A 14,599-nucleotide genomic window follows, 5' to 3' on the forward strand; every position below is an offset into this window, starting at 1 on the left:
GCAAGGAACAACAGGCTGCCATGCCTTTATTTGCATTGTCAAAAAGGAAAAACGTTTTCAAGCAGACTGGGTTCCTTAAAGGTACAACTGCTGCTTAAATCCTGTTTGATAAAAACATTTAGGGGAGCAGGCAGTGGTTTCCTGGGCAGCTTCCTACTACTGCGAGGCTGCTTAATCAATTCACAAAGGAAAAAGTTAATCAGTTTCCAACCTAGTTCAGGGCAAGTAGCTCATTAATGGTTTGAGAGCACAATTGTGGTTACAAATAATTGATACATTCCTCTCCGAATCAGAAATAGGAGGGGGCACCAGTTTCAAGCCCCTCCTATTTTCAATTTTTCGGCTCCCAGAGGTTATGACCTTAAAAGGATTATTATCTTTAGGTCCTAAATTCCCAATACGCATATCACTGCATCATAACTGTTTGTCTTTGAGGTGTCCTTCGCTAACTAGCAACACTATACAGATTTGTGAGAAAGAGGTCAGGCGAAGCTGCCCAAAGTGTGTAAATATGAATACCTAATACTCAAAATAAAACACAGAGAATAGGCAATCAAACCAATATAGGCCACTCATACAAATAGTGGAGAAGAGACCATATCAGCTGGTAGAGAGAGACTGCAGGGATAAACCACTGCCATAAATTGAGACAAAGGATCAGCACATAGCAGACAAGGAAGAACTGCTGAGGAATCAAGTAAAAAGGGGAAGATGGTTGTATATCAGCACACAGCCACAAAATATGTGACAAAGTGCCAAGGCAATAATTCCAACTACCTTACAATCAAGTATTGGGATAACAAGTATATGTGGGATTGAACAGTAAAATGAGGTCTAAAAACGTGAACATGGCAAAATTGCAATGAAGTTTACCTTAAACATATGTTAATTTATCTGTCCTATTGTAATCAATCCTTTTTCTTGTGAACTGTTAGAAAATCAATAAAAAATATGATTATAGACACAAGCCAGGGGGAACCAAAATATTCGGGAATAAAGTAAACAAGTTGAAGGAAAGCAAGAAAAATATGAGAAGATGAGTAGATCCTAGAACAGAATACTAGTTAAGAGGAAAATAACCTGGTCAGGTAAGAGGGTATGACAAGATGATAAGAAACTTATGGAAATTGAGAAGAACCTTAGAAAGATGAGCCAAGCCTAGGATAGAAGAGAAAGGAACCTTAAACGGAAGAAGCTGAGGGTAGGGAATAGGAATTTAAGGAAAATAACTCATTTGAGTAAGCAAGAAGAATATCGGAAGGGGTGAGAACAATCTAGAGGAAGATGTGACAAACGTAGGGTAAATGAGGAGAAAGTGAGGATAGATGTCAATGGCATGTGTAAAGTCAAAGCAGTCTAAATCAGTACGAAAAACATGATGAAAATGGAGGAGGCCCTGTTTCATTTTTAAAAGCAAAGGATGGAAGAAAGAGCACTTACCTCATCAGAGTTGTTAGGGAAGCTGACTTTGTGGAATATCTTGGTACTCATCTGTTGAATTCCCTCCACTTCTACATAATGGGGTGGCTCCTTCCGGGGACCTCTCCTACAGACAGGTGAGTCAGCACTTTTTATAAGAGACATTCAGCTTTGCATTTGACACCTCCAATTGATTCAACCCAAAGCATCCTGAAGCCAGTAATACACTCTTATTTTTAGTCAGTAAAATTGATATAATTTTTATTTTGACTTATCATCACCATCTTATCAAATAGTTTGTGTTTGCATAGAAATAAAAAGTCTTAGGGCATTGATGAGAAGCTTGCCGCAACCAAGGCAAACAATGGAAAATAAGCTAAAAGTCTAACCTCCTAAACATGCCTTTATAAGAGCTGACCCACATCCCTCTCATGGAACAATAAGATACACACAAGCTCTATTGGAAACTGGCATCAATGATCTGATCACTTCATACATGCAAGCAAAAGTCTGGATTAGTACTAAAGCCTGTTTTGTAATTCCTATCATCAAGGGGAAGACTCAAAAGTGTTTTCGACAGATCAGGAGCAGAGTGAACCAAGCACTCTTTTCAGTTTCTTATTATCCCTACCTTCATAACTAAGACTATTAACTCCATTCTCAACGACATGCTATACATGAAGCAAAACACAGAACTGAGATAGCAAATTTGATATGTTCTAATAATCTATACCTACTATTCCCAACAGAAAACTGGCTTAGAGACTCCCTTCATCTTGTTTTTGACCTCACGATTTCCTCCAACTATGCTATCATCAGCCCAGACTGGGTAAGAATACTAGATGGTTCACTCCTAATCATTTGCTGATCGTCCAATACATGCAAAACCTGAAAAATAACCAATTTTCCTCCTTCCAATGTCTGTCATTCAAAATACAAACATAAATTCCAAACCCAGTACTTTCAACATTATCTACCATCCACTGGAAGAATAGGTTCTATTTGTAGAAAAAATAATTGAATACACATCTTCAAAAACATTTAAATCACAAACCAATATCATCCTGGGCAACTCTACCTTGCCCTGTTGAACTGAAGCGACAAGCCAGCTACACTGTTGGCTCTCTTTCTACAGAATACAGACCTAAAACAATTTTGCAACTCAACCACACATAAAAAGGGAGCTATTCTAGACATAATGTTGAGAAAGGGCTGTGTGGCGAAGTAATCTCCTATACAAGTAGACTGCTGGACCACTACCTTATAGCATTCAATATCCAGTGTACCAAAATATTATCTTTGGTCAAATCAATGAAACAAAAGATCTGGGTAAGAGACTTTGAGACCATCAACCAGGCTATCCTGGAAAGACAGACTTATTCCTAGCACAGGAGCCTTCAAGCAATGTCTGATGCAAATTCCATCCTAGAAAATTACAACTCAGTCATGTCAAAGGTCACTGATGGGCCCTGTTAAAACTCAACAGACTCAACAACAAATCATATCAGTGGTTTTATAATGAGATACTTCAAGACAGGAAAAACACTCAGACTGCCAGAAAGAATCTGGTACCAAAATCTCTTTAGGAAGAACCTGGAAAATCTTTATGAGAGACCTACAAAAAAAACAGAACCTGAATGCCAAAGCATCTTTTTTCACTACACAAATTAACTTGTCAAAAGAGTGCCCAAAAAATCTCTTTGATGTTGTGAAAGAAATCCACATCTTCTCCTTTGAGGCTAACTATATCCAAGACTCACCCGAGAACTGTGGAAAATTCTTACATTTCTTCAATGTAAAAGTAAAAAAAGATTGAACTATCATTTACCATCACAGATATGAGCTCACTCAAGATCTCCTAACGTGCAAGCCCAATACTAATTGGTCCTCCTTCAAAGAGGTTGCACAGACTGAACCGATAATTACAATACATGAGATCAATTCCCCATCTCACTCCAAAGGCCCTGTTCCAGCACAGATAGAGAATAATATAACTGCATAGTAGGTCACAAACAAACATTTACACTAACAATATTAAGATCTTCTTCACAATACTGAATCTCTTTCCTAGCAAATGTTATAGAAAGCAGCTTAGCAAAACAGCTAACAACACAAGGGAGGAACGGTGCTTCTCCAAAATCTACAACTGGTTTTCAGATTAGGATACAGCACTGACATGGTGCTGCTTTACATGGTGGATAATGCCCTCGAATAATGGACAACAGAAATTCATGATTCCTCATTCATCTACAGCTACGAGCAGCACCCGCCACGGTTGATCATACTACCCTCTATTGGGATTTGCGTCACAGTTCTGAATTGGTTTGAATCCTACCTGGGCAATCAATTTCAACAAATAAAACTGTCAAACTTCCACTTTTGCTCCAAACTGCTTCCGCAAGGAGCTCCACAGGGGTTCCAGTCTCTCCCCAACTGTCTTCAGTCTGTACATGGAACCCTTCAACTCTTTCCTAAGACAACATAAAATATATATTTTCATCTATGATCTGATAACACTCAGATGTACTTGAAAGTATCCTCCTCAGAAGACATTGAGAGGCTAGCTAGGGCTCTTGACCTGAAATTCTGGATGAATCAACTTCACCTCAAACTCAAGACCCAGAAAACAAAGTTTGTCTTATTTTCTCCTCTCTGTAACACTTCGGTTCATACCTACTGCATTGCAAGATCTCCATTGAGGAGATCTCAAAATCTTCATGGTTTTTCTTCAACAAAAATGTGCATATGTAAGCCACATTAATGATTTAACAAAAGGAGCCTTCACTCATTCAGACACCTAAGTGGCATCAAGTCCCTTGTATCTTTGGAAGATTTAAAAACTGTAGTCCAATCAGTAGGGCTCTTGTGCCTAGATTACGGAAACTCATTTCTGACTGGCATTCCCAAAATCCTCCTGGCCTGCTAAGAGATGTGTCCAATACAACCACTAGTCTAGTCTCAGACACGAATAGATCAGAGCCTATCACACCAATATTGATCACTCCTAATAGGTTCCCTGTAGTGGCTAGATGTCTGTTGAGATCAGCCTGCGTAATTCATAAAATAATTCACAGAAAGGCAACAAACAATCTTGTAAAGAAACTAACCATAAGAGACGGTTCCATAGCGCTCAGCCTGGAAACCCCTCTCTTCAATAAAGCCACCCCCCTAAATCAAGCCTTCTCAGGAAATGCCCCAACAATTTGGAGTTACATCTACCCGTAAGAAAACATCAACCTCTCAAACGACATTTTAAGGAAGAAGTGAAAATATTACTATTTGTATTACATTTCTAAATATAATTGAATACTAAAAGTCCATCAAACTGATAATGAACCTTTGTATTCAGGAAAAACACAAGAACTGATAACAGTGTAAAACCAGTCGTTAGCACATATTAAAAAAACAGTTGGAAATGGTACTCTACAAAGTCCTATAATGTGTTATACAATTATGCTACTATGTAAAATGCATTGATACACTGCAGGTCTTGCTTGGGGTACACAAAACTGCAAATAAATAAATAAATAAAGGTACATTTATACCAGCCTTCTATCCTTTAAGTGAATTGATTCTACAAAAAGCACAAAGAAAATGTTGAGTATGGCCAAGAGAAGTCTTGTAGAAAGATTAAAAAAAACACAATTACTCATACCGAATGACATTCTTTATCCTCTTTAGACAGTCCAGGGCCAGGGGTTCTTTCCGACGACTCTCAATAAATTTCTGTGCATGGCTTAACAGTGACTTACTAGGAGGGAACAGACCAGTGCATAGCCAGAGTAACTGCCATCCACTGCTCACACTGTACCTGAAACACAGAATGAGAGGAACAGCAATCAGCTTTTGATACCAAATCACACACTGACCTAGAGCATGCACTCAAGCTGCACCACAGAAACATCTACTGAGCATGTGCTGACCTTGACTCACAATGCGCTTACTTCAGAGATGGAGTACTGTAAACAGCCTCCTCTGAACACACTTAATATTCAGATTGATGTAGGTTCGGTACAGTTATCACACACTGCTCTTAACAGAGCAAAGTTTGAACTGTCTCAGCTAGAAACTGCACGCTCAAAACTGAGAGACAGCAGAATGTTTCTGCCTCTAAATAGCTTCTGTAGTAACATACTTAAATACATCAAAAAACAACTTTCTTTGATAGTGTCCAGCCTCTGAAAATCCTGCCCCTTTGTATGTCCTAATTTATTTTAGTGAGTGGATTTATTTAGCACTTTATAACACAGTGGTTTTGTCACTACTTTTTGAAATGAGAAATATTAAGTAATCGCCAGAGTTACATGCGCAGGCTATGACGGGTATCGGCAAGAGCCATTAAATAGTATGAGTATCTGTAAGGAGGGTATGGGTTCCTGAGGATACCAAGCATACTGTTTGATTCGGAGCAGTGAACGTTTTGAGCAGGAGGATAACCGTTAAGACGGAGTAGGTAGTTCTGGCTTTATTGATAACATTTACTAATTGTGTCATTTTGTGTGGGACTGGTTTCTGTGGGACAGTAGGGGAATTAACAGACCTGGAAGGATTGTCCTATGTGGGAGATGTAGTTGAAGGTGCGCCTCTGAGAGAAAGACACACACATGCTTTCTCTCTTTCGCTACATCTGGGATAAAAGTCTACTCATCCCATTTTATCACAATTTCTCCTGGCTGAGTCTCCAGCATATCTTTCTCTGATCCCCATCATGGCAGCAGTCTCCCTCCCAGGCATTCAGCATCACAGTAACATGGAATCTATCCCCCTGAAAAGGCACTAGTAGAAATGTTCCTTGGCAGCAACTCTCATCTCCTGGCTGAGATTTTTGCACACTAAAAATTGGCACCATCTTGGCATCATCTTTCCTGCTTGAGTCTGTGTTAAGGTTGGGTTCTTGCTCATACTCACCATCTCACCTGCAACTGCACCCCTGCTCAGGTAGTGCCTGCTTTCATATTTGGCTGTTTGACACTTACCTATTGTTATTATCCGTCAATTGCTTCATAATTTGACAGTAGATTTCATCCCGCAGGGTCTCTTCTTGGATTGCACCCATGAAGATTTGGTCTGTGAGCTCCACCGGAGATCTCGCCTGCTTGGCTGGATAGTCACCCATGTATCTCATAATGGGTGGAAGTAGAGTTAAGGACATGTGAACTGCTCACCTTGTGATCACACTTCAGTTCAACTAATCTCTATCATCATCTGAAGATTACCACACTGCCCTATATAGCTGCGGCACTCCATGATGGTGTGGGTGGTGCATGGGAGTGATGGCTTCTAAACTACAAGTGGCCTCTCTATTTCAATTAAAGTAGTTTGTCATATCACATTAAAAACACAGTCATCATTTGCAAGCCCTCACAAAGTACTATTAATAACCAACTCAAGAAAGTGATCATTACCTAAATCTTAACATTTCTTAGTGGAATTTGGTGGTTCCACACTAAGGTGTGCCACACAGGCTGTATGGAACAGTGCACGGCAATGACAGGCGTGTCTCTTAAAAGGAATAGCTGCAGAATCATTAGAGGACAATGCCTGAAAAGGACAGGATGATCTCACACTAAGGTAGTTCACTATCACTTACGAGGTCCTGCTTGGACACACTGCACTGGCAGCACCTGTATGCATCATTGCGGGGAGGGAGACACGAGTCACATGCAAAAGTATGTCACTGTATTTGTATGGCAGCCTATCTCAAAGCAAACCAGTAGGTCACACTGCAGGGTGGGTCACTATAGAAGTAATGGAAATAGTATGGCCGGGATACACTGGGCTAACAGTGCACTTAAGTAAGTCAAGAAGGAATCATTTGGCTTGAATAGTCAGCCCATTATTGTACTTTATGGAAATTATGCATTTTTTGTCTGCTTCACTAAAACTCCCTCTATTTCATTTCCATCATGCAGAGGTAGTTTTCTTTCATGAAGTCAAAGATGTGAGCAAGACCCTCAGTAGAAACAAACTGAATTGCAAATCTACTCTCTACTGGGAAGCTTATTTGGGTGCCCTCCATGTACTTTGGAATTGGAGATTGTTTGATCAATCACCTATGTAATAGGGCTTGTGCAAGAATTGAGTCAGAAGTGAAAGGGAAGATCCACCTGGTAATCTCTAAAGGTGTCACTGAAGTTTCTTAGCAATGCTGTAGTGTAAAGAGCACTCACTGTGGAGGCCTGTAGGCACTGTTTCTTCATTTGCGCCCTGACATCATTTTCAGACAACATTTACTGTGGCTTATGACTATAGAATGAGGATGCACAGGATCTATCTTAAATCAGCAATGCATCTAAATGGTCCATGCATCTCAACCATATTACCACCTTAAATGAGATACTTCTATTTCTGTAAAACATGGTGCAGTACAAAAGATCTGCATTGAACATGGTGAGGTTAGGGTAGACTTAAAAGCACCATGAATACTCCTTGCAAAAGAAAGAAAAACACTTTTGTTACTACTCTTAAGTGATTTTTACACTGCACTACAGGCCTCATTATGAGTGCCCTCCATTTTCGGTCAGTATTTCCCCTTAAAAAGTATGGATAACTTCAGAGGGAGGAATACTGTACGTGTACAGGATATATCCTGAGGGAAATGAGAAATTACCAAGAAAGATGAAAATTTCCAACCAGCATTTTGCCTGTTTTCAGCAGGCGATGTTCATGGGTGAAAGTCTCCGGATCCACAATGAAATCTGTGGTTTTGATTATCCCATTACCAGGCCTTAAAATGTTGAGGATTGTTGGGAGGAGAAAGATTTATTATGCTGTGTTCAAATGGGAATCTGAGTTGCTCTGAGACAGGTATGATCAGTTTTTTTCCAGGAATTCCACTACTAATCCAGCCATGAACATCTCATGGTGTCAGATGTTGTCTTGTGTATCCATCTAAAAGTAAGAATGTTCTTCCGAATGCTAGTCTAAAGAAGAATCATATGTTTCCTGAATTTCTTTCCTTGCAGCATCTCGGCTTATATGTGTCTGGATACTCTACTGAGCTAGGGTTACATTAATTCAGCATGCTCAGGAGACTGCTTCGACTGACAACATGCCCCCTTTGCCTCTTTGGTATTCAAACTACACATATGACAACTGACCAAGAGGTTATGAGTCACTCCGATCTCTTACTGATACCACACAGATGAGAGGAACATTTTACAGGATGCACTGTGGTCAGACATTAGGAGTAATGAGCACTTTAGAATGACATTACATAATAAAGCAAATGCGCAAAACAATGATTTGTTTGATTGGGTTTTGCACAGTGCACTTACACAAAATAAATAATATGTGTTCAGTGACTCAGGTGGTTGAGAACATGAATTACAGAACAGTCTATCTCTATGTCATAAATGGGAAAGAAAGCCAGTGAAGATGCAACAAGAATCTGATCCATCTCTCTCCCACAACATATAGTGGAGGAAAGTGTTGTAGAAAAAGTGGTTGCATTTTTCAGCAGAATGCAATGTGAAGTTTAAGAACATATGCAAAAGACCAGAGAAGTCTAGGCTCTAAATATCTGCCACTGGACAAGGGTCCATCACTGGTTTATATAATGTTCGAATGACAGACTTGTTCAAAGTCTTGAGAGCATCTACTGTGTGCTTTGTATGTTACCATTTTATACTGTACGGTTTTGAAGGCATGGAAGATCAGTCTGAGCTAACTGTCGACGTGGTCAACAAGAAATGGGAACAGGTATTTTCAATATATTTGAAGAGCAGTGAAACATGCCTAAGAATCAAGCAAAGAAAGAGGAAAGAATGGTTAAGACAATACACATGGCAAACTATTGAAGACAGGAGGGCAGCAAAAATGGAGGCCAAATCTGAGAGGCTGCAGGTGAAGTGCAACCCCCAATACACAGTAAATAGAAGCAAACAAAGGAGCAAATATAATGAAAAGAGTAGACAAGCTGGCATACATGGATAACTGGCTGGCCAAGCTGCAGTGGGGCCGGAGAATGGGAGAATGTCTTCAAGATCGTGAGGTTAGTCAGTGCTAAATCACGGGCAACATACAGATCCTTATCAAGGACAAGCAGGGTAGCCTATTCACAACAGAGGAAGAGCAGGAAGCTCTCTGGGCCAAGCACTGCAAAGAATAGCCAAGTACCAACAAGTGAAGGGGACATGAAAGAAGCAGAGACAGAATTATATGTGAATAGCGCCCCACCACAGAAAGAAGACCCTGTCAAGGTCATCCGATCTCTAGGGAACACAAAAGCTCCTGTCAAAGAAAACGTAATTGCAGAAATGTTCAAGGCAGACCCTGAAAAATCAGACAAGACCCTACAGCCACTGTTTACATAGATTTGGGACGGAAAGAAAGTACTATGTGACTGGAACCAAGGCACCATCGTCAAGATTACAAAGAAGGGAGCATTAACCAAATGTAACAACTGGTCGATCCTGCGTACAATCCTGACAACAATCATACTCTGATGCCACGGACTAGCAGCTGATAAAAGCAAAGGCTGGGTTCTGTAAGGGTTGAGGGTGTGTTGATCAGAACAGAAATGAGGACCCTGAACCACAGCTGGGGCACCATACAAAGACTTGCCCAATACAACCAGACCAACAATGGGCAGTAGTAGTAGTAGTAGTGGTAGCCGTAGTAGTCGTAGTGGTAGTACAGTTCTGAAGGCTGAAAAACAAAACTCTGTATCATAAGTCATTGTATTTCTGTGCTTTAAATCTGAAACAGACATGGTGTACCATGAGCACCACCTATGTCTATTTAACAACATGTTTTGTTACAACCCCTTAAAAAACCAGCTATTTTATGTAACTTACCTACACAAATTATTTGTTACAGCTTAGAGGTTCAGGCATTTCGGACCCTTGATTTCATTTCATGCAATGATGTGAGAGGTGTTGCGACTGGTTCAAAACAAGTTCCATCTGTTTCTATGTTCATGTGTTGCACCAGATGACGAACAAATAATGCCTGGAGTTTGATGCACATTTAGGTCAATGTGAGCAGGAGCTAACATACAGTTGGGATTGGGACAGGAGCTGTAAGATGATATAAGGATATCGATAAATGCCTGACAGGCATGATCCCTTAGGTCGGCATCTGCACACACTCTCTTCAGCAGCGGCTGTTTCATGGGTTCCTTGGAGACAGACCACAAGTGCGTCTTTTCCCGGGGCCTCTGCAACACTGCCCTGGTAACTGACCCTGCTTCGGGAGGCCTGCAAAAAATTGAAAACCTTACCATTTGTGCTGAATTACATTCAATAGTATCATCCTGGAGTCTTTATCTCTGATTATCAGATCTATTAACCGTAGGATTGAGTGACTGAGAGGAATAGCAAATGCACATTTACACATGTTTACGTAGAGGACCAAAAAAAAGATGTTTTAAGAGTATGACACACACTGCAATATTATTCTCTATTGTTGTTTGATTGGCCTACTTGCTGCATTGGTACGAAGGCATCAGCTTCCAGAATGCATAGATTTAAGACTGTCACATAGATACAAAGGCTTGAAATTCGAGGAGCAGTAGACTTGACCTGGGTTAATAATATCTGTATGACTTGGATACATCAAAAGTGAAAGAAATTGCATCTGGAAGGGCACTCTTCGTGGCCTTTTTTTTTTAGCACGTACTACTTCTGGCACCAGCAGGAACTGAAGAACTTGCAGCTCCAGTATTGTCTCTTAAAATGTCAATAATCTGCTTGAAAAGGCCCTATACAGACTCTAGCGTTAGAAGATACTAGTTTGAGTCCATATGAGAGGGGATCAGTCTGAAAGTAGGATTTGAGGTTTTCTGGTTGATAACATTTACAAAGTATAGAAGCCAGTTTGTCTCTCAAAGAGTACACTTGTTCCAACACTGGGACCACGGCTCTTCCTAAGTACTGGGTGAGTTTTAGTGGTGCTAGTGAAATTGTTTGATTTTACTTTACTGCACCTAAGCCATAATGAGTATCTATCATACTTTTTAAATTCTTCACCAACTTTTGATGTACGTAGGCCTTGACCAACCAGCTTTGCAAGTATGGCTAGACAATAATGCATTAACAGTACAGGAAGCCTGCCACTGCCAACACGCACTTTCCAAATATTTGACTGGTATTATGCTGAAGAAGAGTACTATACTGATAATGTTGTCTGCCGATGTAAACGTGTAGAAGAGTTCCGAATTTCATGAACATCTGTGTATGAAAGTAGGTGTTCTGTAACTATAATACATAGAGAAACCTTCAAGTTTAAATAGGGGTAAGTCTGGTGCAGCAACAGCGTTTTATTTTTTATTTGATCAAATTGTTTGTAATTCTCAAATCTTGCACAGACTGGAACATTGATCCCTTATTTCAACCATCTTCTTTGGTGTAAAGGATTGCACCTCCTACACCACCAGCAGGTCCAGGAAAAAATATATGTGTGCCTTTAGTGGAATACTAATCTTGTAGTCATTCTAAACTATATATATATCACTCATTTGTTGAAGCTAGTTGAAAATGCTTCCTTCTGCCAGGGCATTGAGAGGTAGGGAGAGAGCATAATTATTTGTCTGGTGGCAGGAAGGGCTTTGATAAGCACTACTGAGAGATGCTGATTTCCATTCTCACTGGTGGCCAGTTTCAGTTTCTGGCAGAAGGGTTGCTCTGTAGCTGCTTCTGACAATGCTGATGCTCCGATGCTCCTGTCACAAGTGTGATTTAAGCACCTACTGGTGATATACTCTACCATAGGTTTTGAGCTGCAGACTCATGATCCCTCTATTCGTTTTTAGGTCAAATGATTTAGGAGTTTTAGCCACTGTCTACATATTCTTTATCTCCTGGTTTGCCTCAGATCTGAAAAGCTAGGTACTAATAATAGAAAGTTGATGTTTGTATTACTAGTCATGAAAGGGAATTAAGCACCAGCCATGGCACAAATCTTCAGTGGCCACTGTGCAAAAGCATCCATGTATGGAAAGCACTGCTACATGTGTTGCTTAGCTGATAATCTGTTAAAACGTGAAAATACTACATTTGAGTAAGTAACTGAAGTTGTCTAACGGTTCACTTTGCATGAATTACGACGGATCAAATGACAGTAGTCCTATGGGCTGAGAAGGACTGTAGAACTTGCTGCAAGGAAGATGATGCTGACTTTGGCATACATTTTTTGCTCACTGGGTTTCGATGACTCCTCTCTTTCTCTCCTCATGTTCTCCCATAAGAATTATAGGGCTTGATCCAGTGATTTCCATTGCTTGTTTTGCCTCCATTTGGTAGCCCTTATACAGACCACTATAGGGGAAGATTCCATTGTGGCCTTCCAGAAGGTGAGGAATACACAAAGTGTTGAATGACCCATTATTTGAAAGGAGTGGGATTGGATTCATGCTTGTACTGGTGGGTCTTAAGTGTCAATATTTAACTTCCTAGTTACTCTATTGATAACCTCATAGAAAAGGAGTATGTCATATACTAGAGAGACTCTCAATGTGACTGATACTGGTGTTTGTGGGTATAATACTATCCATTTAGAGATGTAGGTGTCTGAATTTTGGGTGTCATGTCTGCTGCCTCTCCTGTAAAACAATCTAGTGCATGATTGTGCCAGTGAGTGGATTTCACCATAGAGTAACAGCAAAGGCTTAGTTGTTTGTGTTGCAGCTGGTACAGTGGCACTGGGGTCAAAGGCTTGAGGGGCCCCAATGAGCATTGCACTGTCTACAAGTTACCTAACAGGCCTTCTTAGTTTCTCATCTAAGAGTGCTCGCCTGGGTTGTCTACGACCCGGGTTTCTGTTTACTCTTTCCCGAGGAGTTGAAGACGTGGGGCTCTGCGGGATGAGCAGTGTTGGAGGGCAAACAATAAACCCAGCATAGGAAAGAAGATATAGAAAGAAAGAGATAACAGCAGAAAGAGAGAAAGAAGATAGGAAGAATAAAGGGAAAAGGAGAAAAAAGAATGAGTAAAGACAAAAGTGTAGAAATTGACAAGGCAGAGAGTGGAAAAATAGGAGAAAGAGAGGACGAGCTTTTGATATGAAAGAAAGGAGAAGAAGGAAAAAGAAAAGGAGAAGAAAGGGCAAAGGAATGATGAAGGGCAGAGGATAAGGAGGAAATAAGGATAGGATGAGTGGCAGTAGGCAGAATAAGTACTAAGAGAACAGTGAATGGGGGGCAGAACTCAGGGTGTTTGAGAGGATGAGAGGAAGGAGAAGAGTGTGATAGTAAAGTGAAGACAAGAAAGCGTCATACAGAGAATGTAGGGAATTGAGTAAATGAATATTGATGACGAGATTAAATGGAGATTGGAGGAGAGAGTTGGGCGGAAGGTAGATGGAAGAGAAAGGTGAATAGGAAGGGGAAGTCGAGCAGACCAAGGAAACAATAACAAAGGAGAATGTAAAAGGCAACAAAGGAGAGGACAAGAAAGTAGAATAAGGAGGAAGGAAATAAGAATGATCGGGGGTGAAGACAGAAACAGATTGGAAGCTGATAGAGTGCAGACACAATGAAAGGGAATGAAAGGAGCAACCAACTGAGATACGTAGAAGATGAGCAGAATGAGAAAGTGAAACACCCAAAACAGTACCACAGCTATTATTAGTACTGCAAGTGCAGTGGCACCGATGCCCAGGGATGAAAGGGACCAACTGCATCCCAATTGTGGCTGTGTTTTAATAATGAAGTGGTAAGTGAGAGGCAACTTTTTTCCTGCTTGTATTAGGGCCCACACCACCCTTGCTGTACCACTGGGCAACATTTACCCTTGTAAGCCTGCTCAGCCCCTTTCCAAACAGCAGGCCCCATTCTGCATTTTCCTAGTTGTAAGAGACCAACACATGTATTCTGCAAGAGACCAATACATGTCATAGGGTGCAACATAATGAAAATGACAATGAAGTGAATACATTCCTTTATCGCACAAACTAGGCAAAGATACATTCATCATGCATTTTTTGTATTCTCAGGATTTACATTAAACAGGTACGTTTTTATTTGGCCTGCCACTCACATTTGGTAGAACCTGTCATCAGCCCAATCTCCAATAGAGCATAGGCCCTGAAAAGCCAGAATTCGAATAAGTACAGGCAGAAGCAATAAAGGGCTCTGACTATCACTGACAGGAAATGGATGGAGTCACTAAAAACTTTAATTTTCTTTGCTGTGATTCTTATATCTACTCTAAGGGCCTTCTTTAGAGCCTGGTGGATGTTG

The 14,599-nt window shown here is 40.5% G+C and overlaps 1 protein-coding gene across 1 annotated transcript in view; it reads right to left on the reverse strand.

Annotated features, from left to right (window-relative positions):
- Positions 1 to 14,599, reverse strand: part of LOC147683395 (unconventional myosin-VIIb-like) — a 1,214,266-nt gene that overhangs the window by 203,079 nt on the left and 996,588 nt on the right. The window contains exons 37-40 of the mRNA XM_086943813.1: positions 10,462 to 10,619; positions 6,396 to 6,549; positions 5,075 to 5,230; positions 1,441 to 1,546 (exon numbers count right to left, since the gene is read on the reverse strand). Of these exons, the coding sequence (XP_086799939.1) occupies positions 1,441 to 1,546; positions 5,075 to 5,230; positions 6,396 to 6,549; positions 10,462 to 10,619 (574 nt within the window). The remainder of the gene's footprint in view (positions 1 to 1,440; positions 1,547 to 5,074; positions 5,231 to 6,395; positions 6,550 to 10,461; positions 10,620 to 14,599) is intronic.

The sequence above is a fragment of the Lissotriton vulgaris genome, chromosome 11 (genome assembly GCF_964263255.1).
Source record: "Lissotriton vulgaris chromosome 11, aLisVul1.2, whole genome shotgun sequence".
Taxonomy (NCBI): domain Eukaryota; kingdom Metazoa; phylum Chordata; class Amphibia; order Caudata; family Salamandridae; genus Lissotriton; species Lissotriton vulgaris.